Genomic DNA, 14,078 nt, shown 5'->3' on the forward strand with positions numbered 1-14,078 from the left:
AACTGGGGAAAGCAGCAGAAAAAAGACTTTCTCCTACATGAAGAATATTTATTTTCAAACAAAGACTGAGAGGAGGGGAGGTGGAAACACATAATGAAGGACAAACATCTTCCTATCCTTACTTTGAAAATAAAGGAACAATACAGAAGAATATGGGAGTGTTGCTGCAGGTGGGTGGCTGTTTTTAATGAAATGAAGCATTTGCCAAAATGTGGTTTATGGAAGGAGTGAGGGAAGTGACTGCAGTGATGGGGCAGTGTTGTTGATGACAAACATTTATGATTCCCTCTACTCCTTAAATAGAACTGTTATCTTTAATGATATGCTTAGTTAGACCAAGGTGTATCTCTCCAAAGCTGGGAGAGGCTAACAGGAAAAAGAATACTGTCCTAAAAACCAGCTCCGTTTCTGAACCTCCCTCAGAAACAGTTATTTTAGACAATATCTAATTAAAATATGTAACTTTGTTATCTTTCACACTATTACACATGTTCCTTAGGTGCTGGTAGCAAGTTAACAAGACAAATATTCAGGCATTTTCAATTCTTAATAGATTATTTAATAATCCCATAGTTTACAGTAAAAAGTTGAGAATAACAGAAATATAAGCAAAGTTTTCTTACAGAAAAATCTACAAAGAGGTTTACAAATATAGTCTTAAAGGTACCTCAGAAATGGTGGCAGTTTTCAATATAAGTCAAGAAATTCACCAAAGTTGGGGTTTCTGACCTGCTGACTTAATGCCTTGCTTGGGGCTTGGCTATTTGCAGTTTTCTACTTTACATATTCAACAGGAGCCTGCACATCCTCAGTCCATCCAAAAACAAAGAGAAGCAATCCATTTCTCACTGTCTGTTACCAGAAGTTAAAAAAACAACTTTAAAAAGAACATCTGTCATGCAGGAAGTTCATTCTTCCTTAAGACATTAAGCATTTAGATCACTATTTTTTCAGCCTCAAGGTACAGGCATAGAAAACAGCAATCCCACATGTGAGTAACAACAAATCCACCCCCAAACATCTCCAATGAGCTTTTATTTCTGTTAATAAGTAAAACATTAAAAACCTATAGCATAAAATGTCTACAAATGCAACAGAAGAACAGTGTAAAATTAATCTTATTTAAAACAGAAACATCTACATAGCTTGATGATTAAAAAAGCTATTGGATGATTCTCCTCTGCATCCAGATGATGGCACTGGAATTCAGAGTTAACAGTGAAACCAATATATGTGTGTGATGTCTTTAAAAGCTTTCCAGGTATGTCAGTGTAAATGAGCAATCACATACTACTGACCACACTCTGGCCCATTCACAGGAATTTAAGGAATTAGCCATACAGCAACCCCTGCAAGAAAAGAATGCATTTTCCAACTTGTAACCAGTCAGCTCTACAATGCCATTGTCAGCCCTCAGTCCTCCAGCAGATAGTTTGGGTTGACAACCAGGTATGGATCCTCATCAAAAGTCTCCTCTTCTCTGGATCCTTTCAGTCCTGACTGGGACAGTTCTATCAGAATGTGGTCCTGCAACAGACAAAGATTTGTGTTAAAACAAGAGCACAGATGCTTGTTTCTACTCTTTGAAAGGCATCTTTTTATTCTGTTATTGTGAACTCCCTCTAATAGATTCTTAACAATTGCATTCAGTGGAAATCTCTTCTGTGTTGTATCCTTTCTGGGAAATTTTCAGCCTAGTGCTTTCCAACCCAGTGGTTTTGTGCCTTTAAAAGTGAAAAGTAGTTTATATTTTCATACTTTTTCCTACTATTTTTCATACTATTTTTCCAAAATGCCCTAGTAGCCCTCTGACTTAAGCCTATGCATTGAATACAAGTGTTAATTGTATTTCTGTATCTTAATGTGTAACTAACACTACAGAAATACCGAAAAATACCACACTTCTATAGTGACACAGTATAGCACTTTGAACTTTTACTTATACACATCTCTGATTTATTTCAGTGTTTTTTCTATAATGATTGCAACAGGTGTTAAACAAAGAAGGCATTTACACTGCATCAGTCAATAAGATCGAAGCACAAAACAGTTTTCTCCAAACAGGAATGTATTCCATTAAAAATGAAACATTGCCCTATGTAAGTTAAACCCTTTTTCACTATCCACCCATATCTATACTTACATAATGTGTAAGTCGATGAATGACCCTCTCTATGATCTTCTTTTTATTTATTAGTTCTTCTTCAGATTCAATTTCAGATTCAATTTCCTTTAGATACCAATTAATAAGTTCACTCCTCTTTAATGCTGCATCATCCTCTTCTGCAGAGAAAATAATTTGCATAAACTCAGCAGCAGTAAAATACCTCCCAAACTATAAGAGAAAAGGATTTATACACTAACATTTACAATGCTGAAGAGAGAAACATGCATTTTAAGATCTTTAGAAAAGATCAAACTTCAGGGGTTTTTTCTTAAAGCACTGTATTTTTCACAGGAGGGTGTTGTGCCATGGTTTAATTAGAGATAATTAGATTGAGAATGGAAGCTTTTAGTTCTTTGCACCCAAGTGGCTTCCAAATCTGATCAGCCTTCAGCTTAAAGAAAAACTAGTTGCAAGGACTCACACACCTTTCCTCTAAATAAGGGTTAAAGAAAAATCACTGTCACCCAAACCAAAGGAGTCACCCTTCTACATGTATTCAGCATTTGAACAGACATCTCCACACCCTTTCTAAAAGCTCTGTAGCTTTAGTATCTGCTATGAGACAACTGCTGCATTTCATTGCAGGTGTAGCCTCATTGCAACTGAAGTATTTCAGCTTCTGAAGAACTAATCCAGCCATTTGGTTAAGACAGGCTGTGGTTGCTGGCATGTATCAAAGCTCTTGCTCCAGTTTTCATTGCTGCACTCTTCTAGCTTGGTTACACCATTGTGTGCTACAAATCCTCTTCTGGCTCTGCTCTCTTGACATGCTCCTCAGCTTAATGGGTTTTGACAAATGACTAAGGTAATAGAGCTAGAAACTCCAAAAGACACATTTGCATCACCAGATGTAGTACTGTCACCTGAGCACAGGGTCCACACCTGACCTGACAACTCTGCTGTCTCAAACCTGAGTGAAAATCCCACGTGCAACAGCAAGAGATGCAGTAACAACTGCACCCTGCACTCAGGGTCTGCCTTCTTTTTAATATACAAATTCTTACCTTCCTCTGCTTTCCTGAGGTGCAGCACCAGCAGATTAGAAATGCGTCGGTACTCGGAGAAGCCCAGCCTAAGAGAAGCTTTGGGTGCAGCATCCTTGTTCACATCCTCAGAATGCCCATTGATCCCATTCACCACACCATTGGCCCCAGCTGGAGGTTCTGCCTCACCTGTTTGGACACATTGCCCAGGTTTACAGCTGTAACATCTTCTAGCTATTTAATCTGAGCCATTGAAAAGCTGAAGAAGCAAGATAGTTAAGAAGAGGAGCTGAGGTTTCTAGAGTTCATTAGATGAAAAACAGGAGAGAAACTGAAGAGAAGCAGGTGGTCAACCAAGATAAGCTGTAAAGGCTGGAAGGACTTTCCCCTTTGAAAAAATCTCTATAAGTAATTTACCATTGACTCCATCTTGGTCCTCTTGATCCTCCATTTGCTGTTCATCATCTTGGTCTAAATTGATGTCAGGAGTCTCAACTCTAATGATGGATTTATTTAAAAGCCTGAAAGCTTCCTTCACATGTTTTGGGTGAACCTGAAAGAGATTCGAAAAAAAAACATGTATTAAATAGGCCCAGTGGCTCTTCTAGTTTTCTAACAGCTCCAGAAACTCATCTCTGACTCTGACAAAGGGGTTTTCTGTGCATTTCACCTGATTAATCCTAAACAGTAAGGACTGTGCAATTTAAATTACATCCCACTACAAGTACTTCAAGATCATACAAGGTTATGGAGGGAAAAGCAGCCTGATTAATCTTTCAGGTTTTAGCAATCATGTGGAGTTGATAAAATTTTTACTAAGCCAGGAACACTTGAGAGAAAGATCAGTGGAGCAAGAAACATGAAAGCAAGGGGTCTGAACAGAGACAATATGAAAGAAAGAGATATGTAATAAATTATACTCTCCTCCAGAACTGAAAAGCAAAAACTGGAAAAATCATCTGTAGGTGAGCCATATGCTAAAAGCTATCCGTTTCTTTATAAGCTGAATTTAATGTGAAAGAACCCAATGGGTGTCCTTCTTACACAACCAGTGAGCAAGGTTCCATCACTACATGTGTCACATAGCCTCTAATCACCATTTCAAAAGGCCTGCTGGGTTTTAAAGCAGGGACTAGATGGGCAGTCATCACACTACAGTTAACAGCCACAACACAAAGTGTTTTCAGCCCTGGTTGATGTGAGTAGGAGCTCTGATCACACATACAGGTACTCTTAGGGAGGTCCAGATATTTTGATGAACTTTGGCTTTTTAGATTGCAAATGGAAGAGACAGGAGATTACAAACTGTGAAAGATCAGGAAAGAGACTGCCAACAGCCCTGGCTGACAGTAGTGGGTGACTGTCATGATTTGATGGGTAGGCAGCTGAGAGTGCTGACACAACTGCAATAAAAATCATGCAAGTCCTCCATTTGGACCAGCTGGCCTCAGTTTTACAAGTCATCCCTTAAAAACACTGTTTCTGGCATATAAACTCAGACTGAGTATGACCATGACCCAAGCTCTCCTCCTCACCCACAGAACTACATCCAATATCACAGTCACATAGCAAACGCAGAACTCCCACAATTTCCACAAACATTTCCACCAACTCCCATCAAGCCCCTGATACCTCATCACAGCAGTGCATCCTGGCCATGGCCTCAGACAGTCGGATCATGCTCTCCAGCTGCCTCACTGTGATCCTCCAGGACGACTTGGTCACTCCAGAGCCATCGCGCTGCCGCAGCCGCTTGTACTGCTCCACTATAAAGTCCTCAGACTCCTTGGATATCTGTGTGCCATCAAACAGTGTGACAGAAGTTCTAATATTCAGAATATTAAAGATTTTTCTTCTTGCATTAGGTTGGCAGTTCCCAGCCTTTTCTGTACTAGCTATTGCTTTTCTCTGAAATAATCCATGCTATACACGTACTCTGCATAAGTATAATGACAACCACATTATGTTGAAATTATGTTGTAATAATAATTATACTTACCAATGATAATGGCATCACAGTAAGTACATTGCTGCATTAATTATTTTACAGCAGATTTTTTTATAATTTCTATTTTTCTGTTCCACTGACTTGTTTCCAGGCAGAATTTGTACCTGTCCCTACTAGACAGACTTCTGAAAAATCTAACACACAGCCCATCCAAGCTGCTACCTGGATACACCCCAAAAATTCTGTACTTAGAGCAGTTTCCCATGTTATGTATTTTGCCAAAAAGCAAAGAAATATCGAGGCACAATATCTTTTTAAAATAAAGACACAAACTAATTAGGTAGTAAGTCTATAAAGTACAATAACTCTGCAGCAGCCATGTTGAATAACCCATGCCTGTGAGGTATGAGACGGCTATGAAATGACCCCTCAATTGCTCTAGACAAAGGTTTAGAACTGCCAGTATTTACAACAGTCTCAGCTGGGCTGGCTGGGTTTCTGGAGTTTAAGAGTATCAGGCTCCAAAATATGCTGTTTCCAGATAATAACTGAGTTTATGGCTCCTTCCTTGAGAGAACACTACCCCAAGTGTCTTGGCATTTGCTGGAGAAAAGCCTACTGCAAAGTGACTGTTCCTTCAGACCTCCTCAGACAGAACAACTTGCACAGAAAAGCAAAATTACCTTTGGTTTAAACTGTCTTGCAAACAGCAGATACCTTCGGATCTCATCCAAGGAATAGACACGATCGACAGACTCCTCCACTCTGGAATGCAGATCCACGATGCGCCTGGCAATGGCGTAATCTGTCACCTGGGATATTGGGGCTCTGTCAGATCACTTGCACAGCATCAGCCAAACAGCAGAACAACACTTCCATTCTTCCTTCCCATTCCCCCTGCTCACTTGTGAGCCTCATGGCAGAGCTAGTCTTTCCAGAAGCCAAACTCTCTGCCAGAAGGTCCAGAGAATGCTCTGAGGGTTTTTAATACAAGGAAACACAGCAGAGCAGGGATAAAAGGCAGTTTTAGGATTTATAACCTCTTGGAACTCTCCTGGGTTACAAGTTAGCCAGAGAACAGGCAGAAAGCAGCACTTTGCAGCGTGGGAACTTTCTTCCTTTTCAGCCTACTGTGTCTCTCTCACCAGTCCCTTCTCAATTAGATAATCACTCTGAGCAGAACAGTGGCTGAACCAACATTAATCTCTGGATCTCATGTGTTCCCAAGGCAAACACCACATAGACAGGTGGCAGCAGTCTCAGCCTTAGTGACCAGCCATTTGTAAAAATGACTAATGGTGTTAAGCTTGCAGGTCAAACCACTGCAGGAGGAAAAGGCAGTGTCCTTGTATTCAACAGAGCATGTTCAAATTTGTACTGCCAGCTTTTAGCAGTGCACAGAGCAGAAAAGCAGAGGCAAGACACTCTCATGAGATTTGCTTCACCTAAAATTGCAGAGGGCCACCAAAATATAGGAGTAGATGATGTATGAGAGGCCAAAAGAGCCAGGTCTGTTCAGCTTGAAAGGAAAGCAACTGCTTCACTGGCCAGTATAGATGAGATGGAGCCAAACAGTTCTTGGATAAGAGGTAACCCACATGAACTGAACCATGAGAAATTCTGATTAGATATAAAAGTTAACATTTTTCAACACATGAGAATTGTCAAACATTGCAGAGGCCTGGAGAGACTGCAGAATCTCCATCCTTGGAGATACTCAAAACTCACTGGGTCAAGTCTTGGCAAACAGTTCTCAATGATCTGTTTGAGTGCAAGGTTAGATTAGAGACCTCCAGAGCTCTTTGTTGACACAAAGTATTCTATAATTCCTTAGAATTACCTCATTACATTCATCCACAAGGATGAAGAAGAGATCAAAGCGGGACATGATGGGAGCTGACAGGTTTATGTTCTGTTTCAGTGACTTGGATCTGTCATAGCGGCCACCAACTGGGTTTGCTGCAGCCAAAATGGAGGTCCTGGCATTCAGAGTAGCCTGACAATGGGAAAAAATAAATATAAAAAAATTGTGTCTGTGACCACTTCCTATACCAACTCACTGCAATCCAAATGGGTCAGTATAACATCTTTTAGATGGGGTTCAATGGAAGTATTGCAACAATCACTCCTAAAAAGCACCAAACTCTACTAACAAGCCCTTTCTAACCAGGTCTCTGCCCCAAGACACAGCTTGATATCAATATTTTAACACTGTCAAACTCTTGCCAACAATACTGAAACAAGCCCTTAAAACTGCTTTTCACAACATCCTGTTTTTATCAGCACAAATACACACTTCTACAAACACACAGAAATCTATAACTTTTTTGAGCTTACTTCAAGGTTAGATTTTTCCCATTTTCTGTTTCCTGTCCACTACCATATCTTTTTAACTTTCAGTAATATTTCTGACCATTCTGGCTACGTGGCACAAAAACTTTGCAGCAAGTGATCTCTGTCCTGCCACAGTGAGGCAGCTGCAGAGCTGAAATGAAAATCTGGCAGGTGAAGCTACATCTGAACATGTAACAGTCAGGTGATGGTACAGACCACATAGAGGAGTAGTGCAAGCTACCTTCACTCCAGCTTTAGTAATGGATATTGTCTGCTGTTCCATTGCTTCATGAATGGCTACTTGATCCCGCACGTCCATCTTGTCAAATTCATCAATGCAACAAACTCCCTGCAGCAGAAGAATGAAAAAAAGTGACCCAGATTCAATCACTTTTAGGGAAAAAAAGCATCATTAAGACAACTGGGGGCTCTCTGTCATCAGTCAAACCCATTCTAGGGATGCAGGAACCTCTCCAGCTCCCAGACTCACGTTATCTGCCAGCATCAGTGCTCCAGCTTCGATGACAAATTCGTGGGACTCCTCATCTTTCACCACAGCTGCTGTCAGACCCGCGGCGCTGGAGGCTTTGCCACTGGTGTACACAGCACGGGGACTGAACTCATCCACATGCCTGTGGAAAGAAGGAATAAAACCCCCAGGATTTTATCTATCTCTGATACTTTAATATGTGCATATAATTTGTGTTTTTCAATACTCAGTATATTTTGAAAACATTTGGAAATTCGTATGTTGAATTTGCTTCAGCTCTTTCAAATACTTCAACCACATCCAAACAATCTCTGAGAACTATTCTCAAATATTTTACTTCCCTTTCCTGTGTTTAACACAGAAAGAGGCTAAGTACATGTCTATAGCTGTAGTCACACTGGAAAATATTTGAATAGTGGGTTTTAATCTTACTTTAGAAACTGACTCTTGGCTGTACTTGGATCACCAACAACACAAACGTTGATGTCCCCACGCAATGAAGTGCCTTCTGAAGTGGTCTTGGGAACTCCTCCAAAGAGCATCAGCAGGACCCCACGTTTCACTTCATCGTTACCTGCCCCAGAAAACACATTAAACTAAACATCCAAAGAAATCACCACATTTTTCCTACTTAAAAAACGTTCAGCCCTCTAGAATTTTAGAGCATTTTTGCACATCCAGTCAGAATCCACCTATTTGCTAAACATCCACAAAACCCTGTAGGGTTCAGTAGCACCTGATATTAATCCCAACCCTTTAGACTGGCCTTGCAGGCCTTAATGATTAAACACCAAAGTACTCAGGAAATAGATCCTCTTTTTCTAACACAACCAGTGCTGAGGAAGACAGTTTGTGGTAGTTGGCACAGGGCTTTCAACCTTTCCCAAGATGGCACTAGAAACAGCAAAACGAATTAATATTTACACAAGTGAAATCTTCCCTCTTTGAGGCCACAAATGGATTCTTACCATGGATAGTGGGGAAGAGGCTGGTGCATAGATTATGGTAAAGGTTCTTATCTTGGCTCATTTCAAAAACCTTTTCCCACTCTTTCACAGACATTTGGTTTTTAATGCTTTCTGCAGTCTGTTCTTCATCTCGGAGCTCTTTTCCACCAAACTAAACAAAGGAAATAAAAGAGTAATAAAAGTAATAACAGGCTCACTAATGAATGTGAGCACTGCTGACAGGTCACACTAACTTGCTCTGTAAGCTGGATGGAAGGAACACATTCTGAAAAGCTGCCCTTAGGCTAAGCTCATCACCTTATACCTTTAAAAACCAATAGCCAATTTCCTAGCAGGCAAAATCAATGGTGCTACTTCAGTTAGTGAGAAAATCCCAAGTGAAATGCTTGTACAGAGATTAAAAAAGAAGAATAAAACAATATGGCTTCCTTTGACTAAAATTGCCTTTGTAAGCATTCTCACATTAGCTGGAACTTCCAAGGTCTTTTGCTATGCTGAAATGCTACTCTGAAACTTCTACTCCCAGAAAATAACAGATACTATTTTATCCTTTGTGATGGTGAAGCTGTTAGCAGAATGATACAGTATCACACCATGCCAAAACCCAGACATAATCAGTATTACTTATGGTGTTGCAGTAACATCCTAAGATGTCATGCAATAAACCAGAGGGAACAAGAAGGATCCCTGTTTTTCCTGTGACAAAATTCAGCAATGGGATTTCCTTGAAGAAAAGGAAATGCTGCAAAAATGGATGAGAGCTGAATGCAAATACATGGGCCAGTTTAGAACAAATTGTAACACAGGCAAATAATCACTTCTGTGAAAAATGCTATGAACAACAAAGACAAGAACCTTGCTCTGTAAATTCAATCAGAATATAAAGGCACCCAACTGCACCCACGAAGGTGGCACACACACACATTTAAAGCTTTACTCATTCCTGCCCCCTAATTTCAGGGAAAACCATACAGAACACAAATCACCAACACCTTTAAATCTCCTTTCTCTCCAGACTCACCCGTGGATTTGTTGGTGCAACATAACAAGCCAGAAAAACGAGCTTATAGGAGAGCTCTCTGACCCCGAGGGCGCGCAGTCCCCGGATGCCTTCGGTTTCGTAGCCCTCTGTCCCTGTCACCCTGGAGCCAGTTTCTGCCCGCAACCCTGCCGGTAAAACAGGAGTCAGGACAGCAGCTCCCAGTTAGGGAGAACCAGCAGGAAGGACCTCATTGAGAGTAGCAACAGACCTGGTGTGGAGAGCTGGGCCACATCAGGCACGACAATCAGTGAGCCGGTGAAGTCACACTTGTCACCTGCCTGAGCAGACTCCACGGCCTCAGCGCGCAGGATCACCTCCACGCTGCGGGGAATGCTGCCGCGCGGCAGCTCGCCCTGCGTCTCCTGAATGCGGACCTGGCAGGGACAGAGGGTAAACACTGAGCAAATGTCACCAGATATGGAACTGCTTCAAGAGCTGCACTACTAACTGGTGTGTTAAATAGCATCTGATTGCTGCCATCCCTATCAATCCCTCTTACAACATGACAACCAACCAAAATCCCTTCACTAATCAGCATCGAAGGAGTCTTGGAGCAACTTAAGAGGATGCACAGGAGCCACAGTGCCAATTCTGAAAAGCAAATTTCAGTTATCATGGCTTGCATAAGATACAACTGTGGGATGTGAAGCACTGAGGATTTGGGAGAGTAAATCAACCTGGAAGAGCAAAGTGCTGCAGATACCAATAAGCACCACTTTTCATTCTTGTGTAAAACAGCTACACATGATGTACTGGCAACATGAGACTAACTCTTCCTTGAATATGTGGGGTTTCAGTGGATTACTTAGACAATAAATGTCACACAACAAAACTGGTTTGATACTATTAATCATTTCCCATTCTTAAATGTAACTCTTCCACAGACAGGAAGAAACTCTTCTTTTGCAGAAACTCCAGTGCCTCTTCTTGAGGTCTTTTCTTGATGTTGACACAATAAAAATTGCCTGTCTTCAACCCACAGCAGTACAAACAACACCTTCCAACTACCACAGGAACATCAGTGGTTGTCATCAGCCCCCAACATCACCCCAGTACCTTTTGGAAATCAACAAATCTTGATTTGTTTGTGTCCAGCAGGAATCTCCTTCTGTTGGCACAGACTGGGTTTCTGCAGATGTTAGGCTGTGTGTATTTGAATTGCTGTTCCACATCTTTGATCACTGTCTGGCAGTCGAGGCACAGGAAGGTTCCACTGACCAGCTCTGGGTGGACAGGGTGGGTACGAACCACCTGCCCACTGATGCGCAGCAGAGAGCCAATTTTTGCTGAAGTCAGTTCTCGAATTCTGTTTAAAACAGAAATTTCACAAGGATTTTAAATGGTTGAGTTGACATTTCTAGGCCCAGGGTACTAAGATACAACATAGTTTTAATCATTCTGTGATTAAAGAGCTGCTGTAACAGACAAAAGAAACAAACTTCATACAATATTTTCTCATTTCAACTTTTAGATTTCAACTCATATCAACTTTTAGATTAATACTACAGGTCAAGCCAATGCAAAAGTTACATCGCTGGTACTTCAAAAGCAACACAAACGAAATGATAATATGATGAATCTAAGTACCTGAGTGTGATTCACAAATGAAAAACCATTTCAAAAATTATCCTGCACAAGATCAGGAAATTTCATCACAACTCTACTGGCCAACCACATTTCACACTACATAACCAAAACAGTTTCAGCATGCTTTGACATGTTTTTGCCCAGTAGTAAAACAGCAGAAGTTTCTGGAATTAATAATCATCTTACTTGTGTCTGGTAGGCAGGTCCTGGAATGCAACATAAAAGTCCTTGTTTGCAGGAACATTTCCATGGTCTCTGGCAAAAGTCTTTGTTGCTCGACAGAGATAAGGATAAACCCTGAAATATGGAAGAAGTTTAATTTTTACAGAAGCTATCAAAATACCTTTTCTGCTTTAGGTTACATCAAAGGCTTGTATCAGATTTTCAGCTACTGGCTTTCAATGCCACATTATGTAACATAAAAAAGCTGATCTAAATATGCTAAATGTGAGATCACTGCATAATAATGTTATTTGCACTACTGTTTGGTAACAGACTTTTTGAAGTCTCATTTTATGACACTTTTATCCTTATATTAAGAAATGTATCTTCAAAATAAGTGACCAACTCAATAAAATATTTTCAGAGCATGAAATTTTAGAGTTTATTCTGTATTCTCATACTGACCACCTACTTCTTTATCACAGTAACTGCAATTATCTGGTTAACTCATGGTTTCCAGAGAAGAATCCACTGAAAAATGCTTTTAGCCAGTAAAAAAAAAAAAAATCTTAAATATAAGTGTTTTCAGGATGCAGAAAGAAGATAAGCCTCTCATTTTTTAACATAACAAGCATGACATTATGGGCCTGAGACTGCAGCAGAGCTCAGCTTTACCTGAAAAAAATCACTCTATGCTTTACCTATAAAACTCCTCCTGAATAGTGGTAGAGAGCTGCTGATTGAACTGCTCCAGATCTGCAAAGCTGACGATCAACGTGTTCCGCTCTGGCCGGATCAGTTCTTCAGCATCTCGCAAGTACTTGACCTCCCCATCGCTGTTCTGGAACCTGAAAGTGATTCAGGAAAACATTTCACAGTCACACACCAGGCAGCAACTGAATACTTCTGGATTCAGGAGAGAAGGTAGAGAAAAGGATCACTCACATTAAGGCATCCCACAGCCCCTTGCAAAGCCCTTTTCCAACAGTATTTCTTCTTCCACCCCCTTGCAACATTTGTTCCATCAACACCCCATCACAGACATGCTAGGTTTACATTTCGTACAGCAGGAGGGTTGTCTCAGTGCCACCCTAAATCTTATTTATGGTTTAACAATGGCTCTGCACCAGCAAACAAGGTTTTGTTTCCTCAGGGTGACGTTAATGGTTTCCTATTTAATGCGGATGGTCCCCTCAGGAGGCAAAACGCAGGGAGCCAGATGTATTAATGTGTAACACCCAAGCTGCAGAAAGGGTTTGCAACAAGGCTGTGACAAAACTGTGCCAAAATGAGGCAAATACACCTAGGAATCATATAACCATAGAATGGTTCGGTTTAGAAAGGATTTTAAGATTATCTTATTTCAATCCCCTGTCATGGGCAGGGGCAGCTTCCACTACACCCGGTTGTTCAAAGCCTCATCCAAGCTAGCCCTGGACACACCTCCAGGGATGGGGCAGCCACAGCTTCTGTGGGCAACGTTCCCGCGGAAACTCTCTGAGAAGGGTTTTGCCTAAGAAGAGAGCACTGTGCGGCCTTCCTACAAGTCCCCCCGGCAGAGCCTCAGACCACAGCAGAGCTTTCCCGACCGAACGCCAAGGGGAGGGGGCGCCAGGCCCCGACAGGATCTCACCAAATGGCGGCCCCTCCGTGAGGCGCTGCCGGCCCTGCCCGCCCGCCGCCAGCCCCGGCCCCCGGCACTCACTCCTCTAGGAAGTCCAGGAACAACTTCTGGCACTTCTCGGCCACCTCATCGCGGATCTGCTGGTGCTGCGGCGCCGCGCCCGCGCCCCCCACGGCCGCCACTGCCAGATCCATCCCGGTCGCTGCCGCTGCCCCACACCGACCCCTCAGCGGTTCGCGCCACGCCGCGCACCACGTGGGCCGCGCGCCCGCCACGCCGACCAATCGGAGGCCGCCGTCCCGCAGAGCCCCGCCCCCCGCGGCGGTTTTCGCGCCAAAGGCGAGGGGCGGGCAGGGCTGGGGGCGGGCTGTGTGGAGTGGGCCGGGACAGCGCTGGGCACCAGCGCCCCGCCCTGAGCTGCGCTGTCGGGAGACGGGGAGGGCTTAGAGCTGTGTCAGAGCAGCACAGCGTTCCCCATTGAGAAGCAGAGGCATGGAATGTTAAGTGGTTTTAAGGGACCCTAAAGATCATCTAGTCCCAATCCACCTGCCGTGTGAGGGACAGCTCCCACTAAACCAGGTTGCTCAGGGCCTTATATCCAACCTGGCCTTGAACCCTGTCAGGGATGCAGTGTCCACAACCTCCCTAAGCAACCTGTTCCAGTGTCTCACTACACTAACAGTAAAGAAATTCTTCCTAAAATTTAATTTAAATTTCCCCTTTTTCAATTGTCTCCATTCCCCTGGAATTCCATTCCTGTCACTACAGCTCTT

The 14,078-nt window shown here is 42.4% G+C and overlaps 1 protein-coding gene across 1 annotated transcript; it reads right to left on the reverse strand.

The window, feature by feature from the left end:
- Window positions 1-1,277: 1,277 nt before the first annotated feature.
- MCM6 (minichromosome maintenance complex component 6) lies at window positions 1,278-13,549 on the reverse strand. The gene is made up of 17 exons (XM_085067122.1): window positions 13,387-13,549; window positions 12,383-12,529; window positions 11,706-11,816; window positions 10,989-11,238; window positions 10,141-10,306; window positions 9,912-10,057; window positions 8,891-9,041; window positions 8,355-8,496; window positions 7,923-8,064; window positions 7,674-7,781; window positions 6,939-7,094; window positions 5,782-5,910; window positions 4,783-4,944; window positions 3,568-3,703; window positions 3,172-3,339; window positions 2,144-2,283; window positions 1,278-1,527 (listed from the first exon to the last, which is right to left on the reverse strand). The coding sequence occupies exons 1-17, from the start codon at window positions 13,497-13,499 to the stop codon at window positions 1,414-1,416; spliced, it is 2,481 nt and encodes an 826-aa protein (XP_084923248.1). The 5' UTR covers window positions 13,500-13,549; the 3' UTR covers window positions 1,278-1,413.
- Between the last annotated feature and the right edge of the window lie 529 nt (window positions 13,550-14,078).

This window comes from Lichenostomus cassidix, chromosome 7, assembly GCF_008360975.1.
Source record: "Lichenostomus cassidix isolate B80296 chromosome 7, HeHo_3.0, whole genome shotgun sequence".
Classification (NCBI taxonomy): Eukaryota; Metazoa; Chordata; class Aves; order Passeriformes; family Meliphagidae; genus Lichenostomus; species Lichenostomus cassidix.

What these genes read in the sequence shown, in the direction of transcription:
- MCM6 (XM_085067122.1), bottom strand. Translation starts at nt 13,499, where the DNA reads ATGGATCTGGCAGTGGCGGCCGTGGGGGGCGCGGGCGCGGCGCCGCAG. An exon ending in TTGCACCAACAAATCCACGG is followed by an intron (nt 9,042 to 9,911) that starts GTGAGTCTGGAG and finishes TCCTTTGTTTAG; the next exon opens with TTTGGTGGAAAAGAGCTCCG. An exon ending in GGATGCACTGCTGTGATGAG is followed by an intron (nt 3,704 to 4,782) that starts GTATCAGGGGCT and finishes AATCTCTTTCAG; the next exon opens with GTTCACCCAAAACATGTGAA.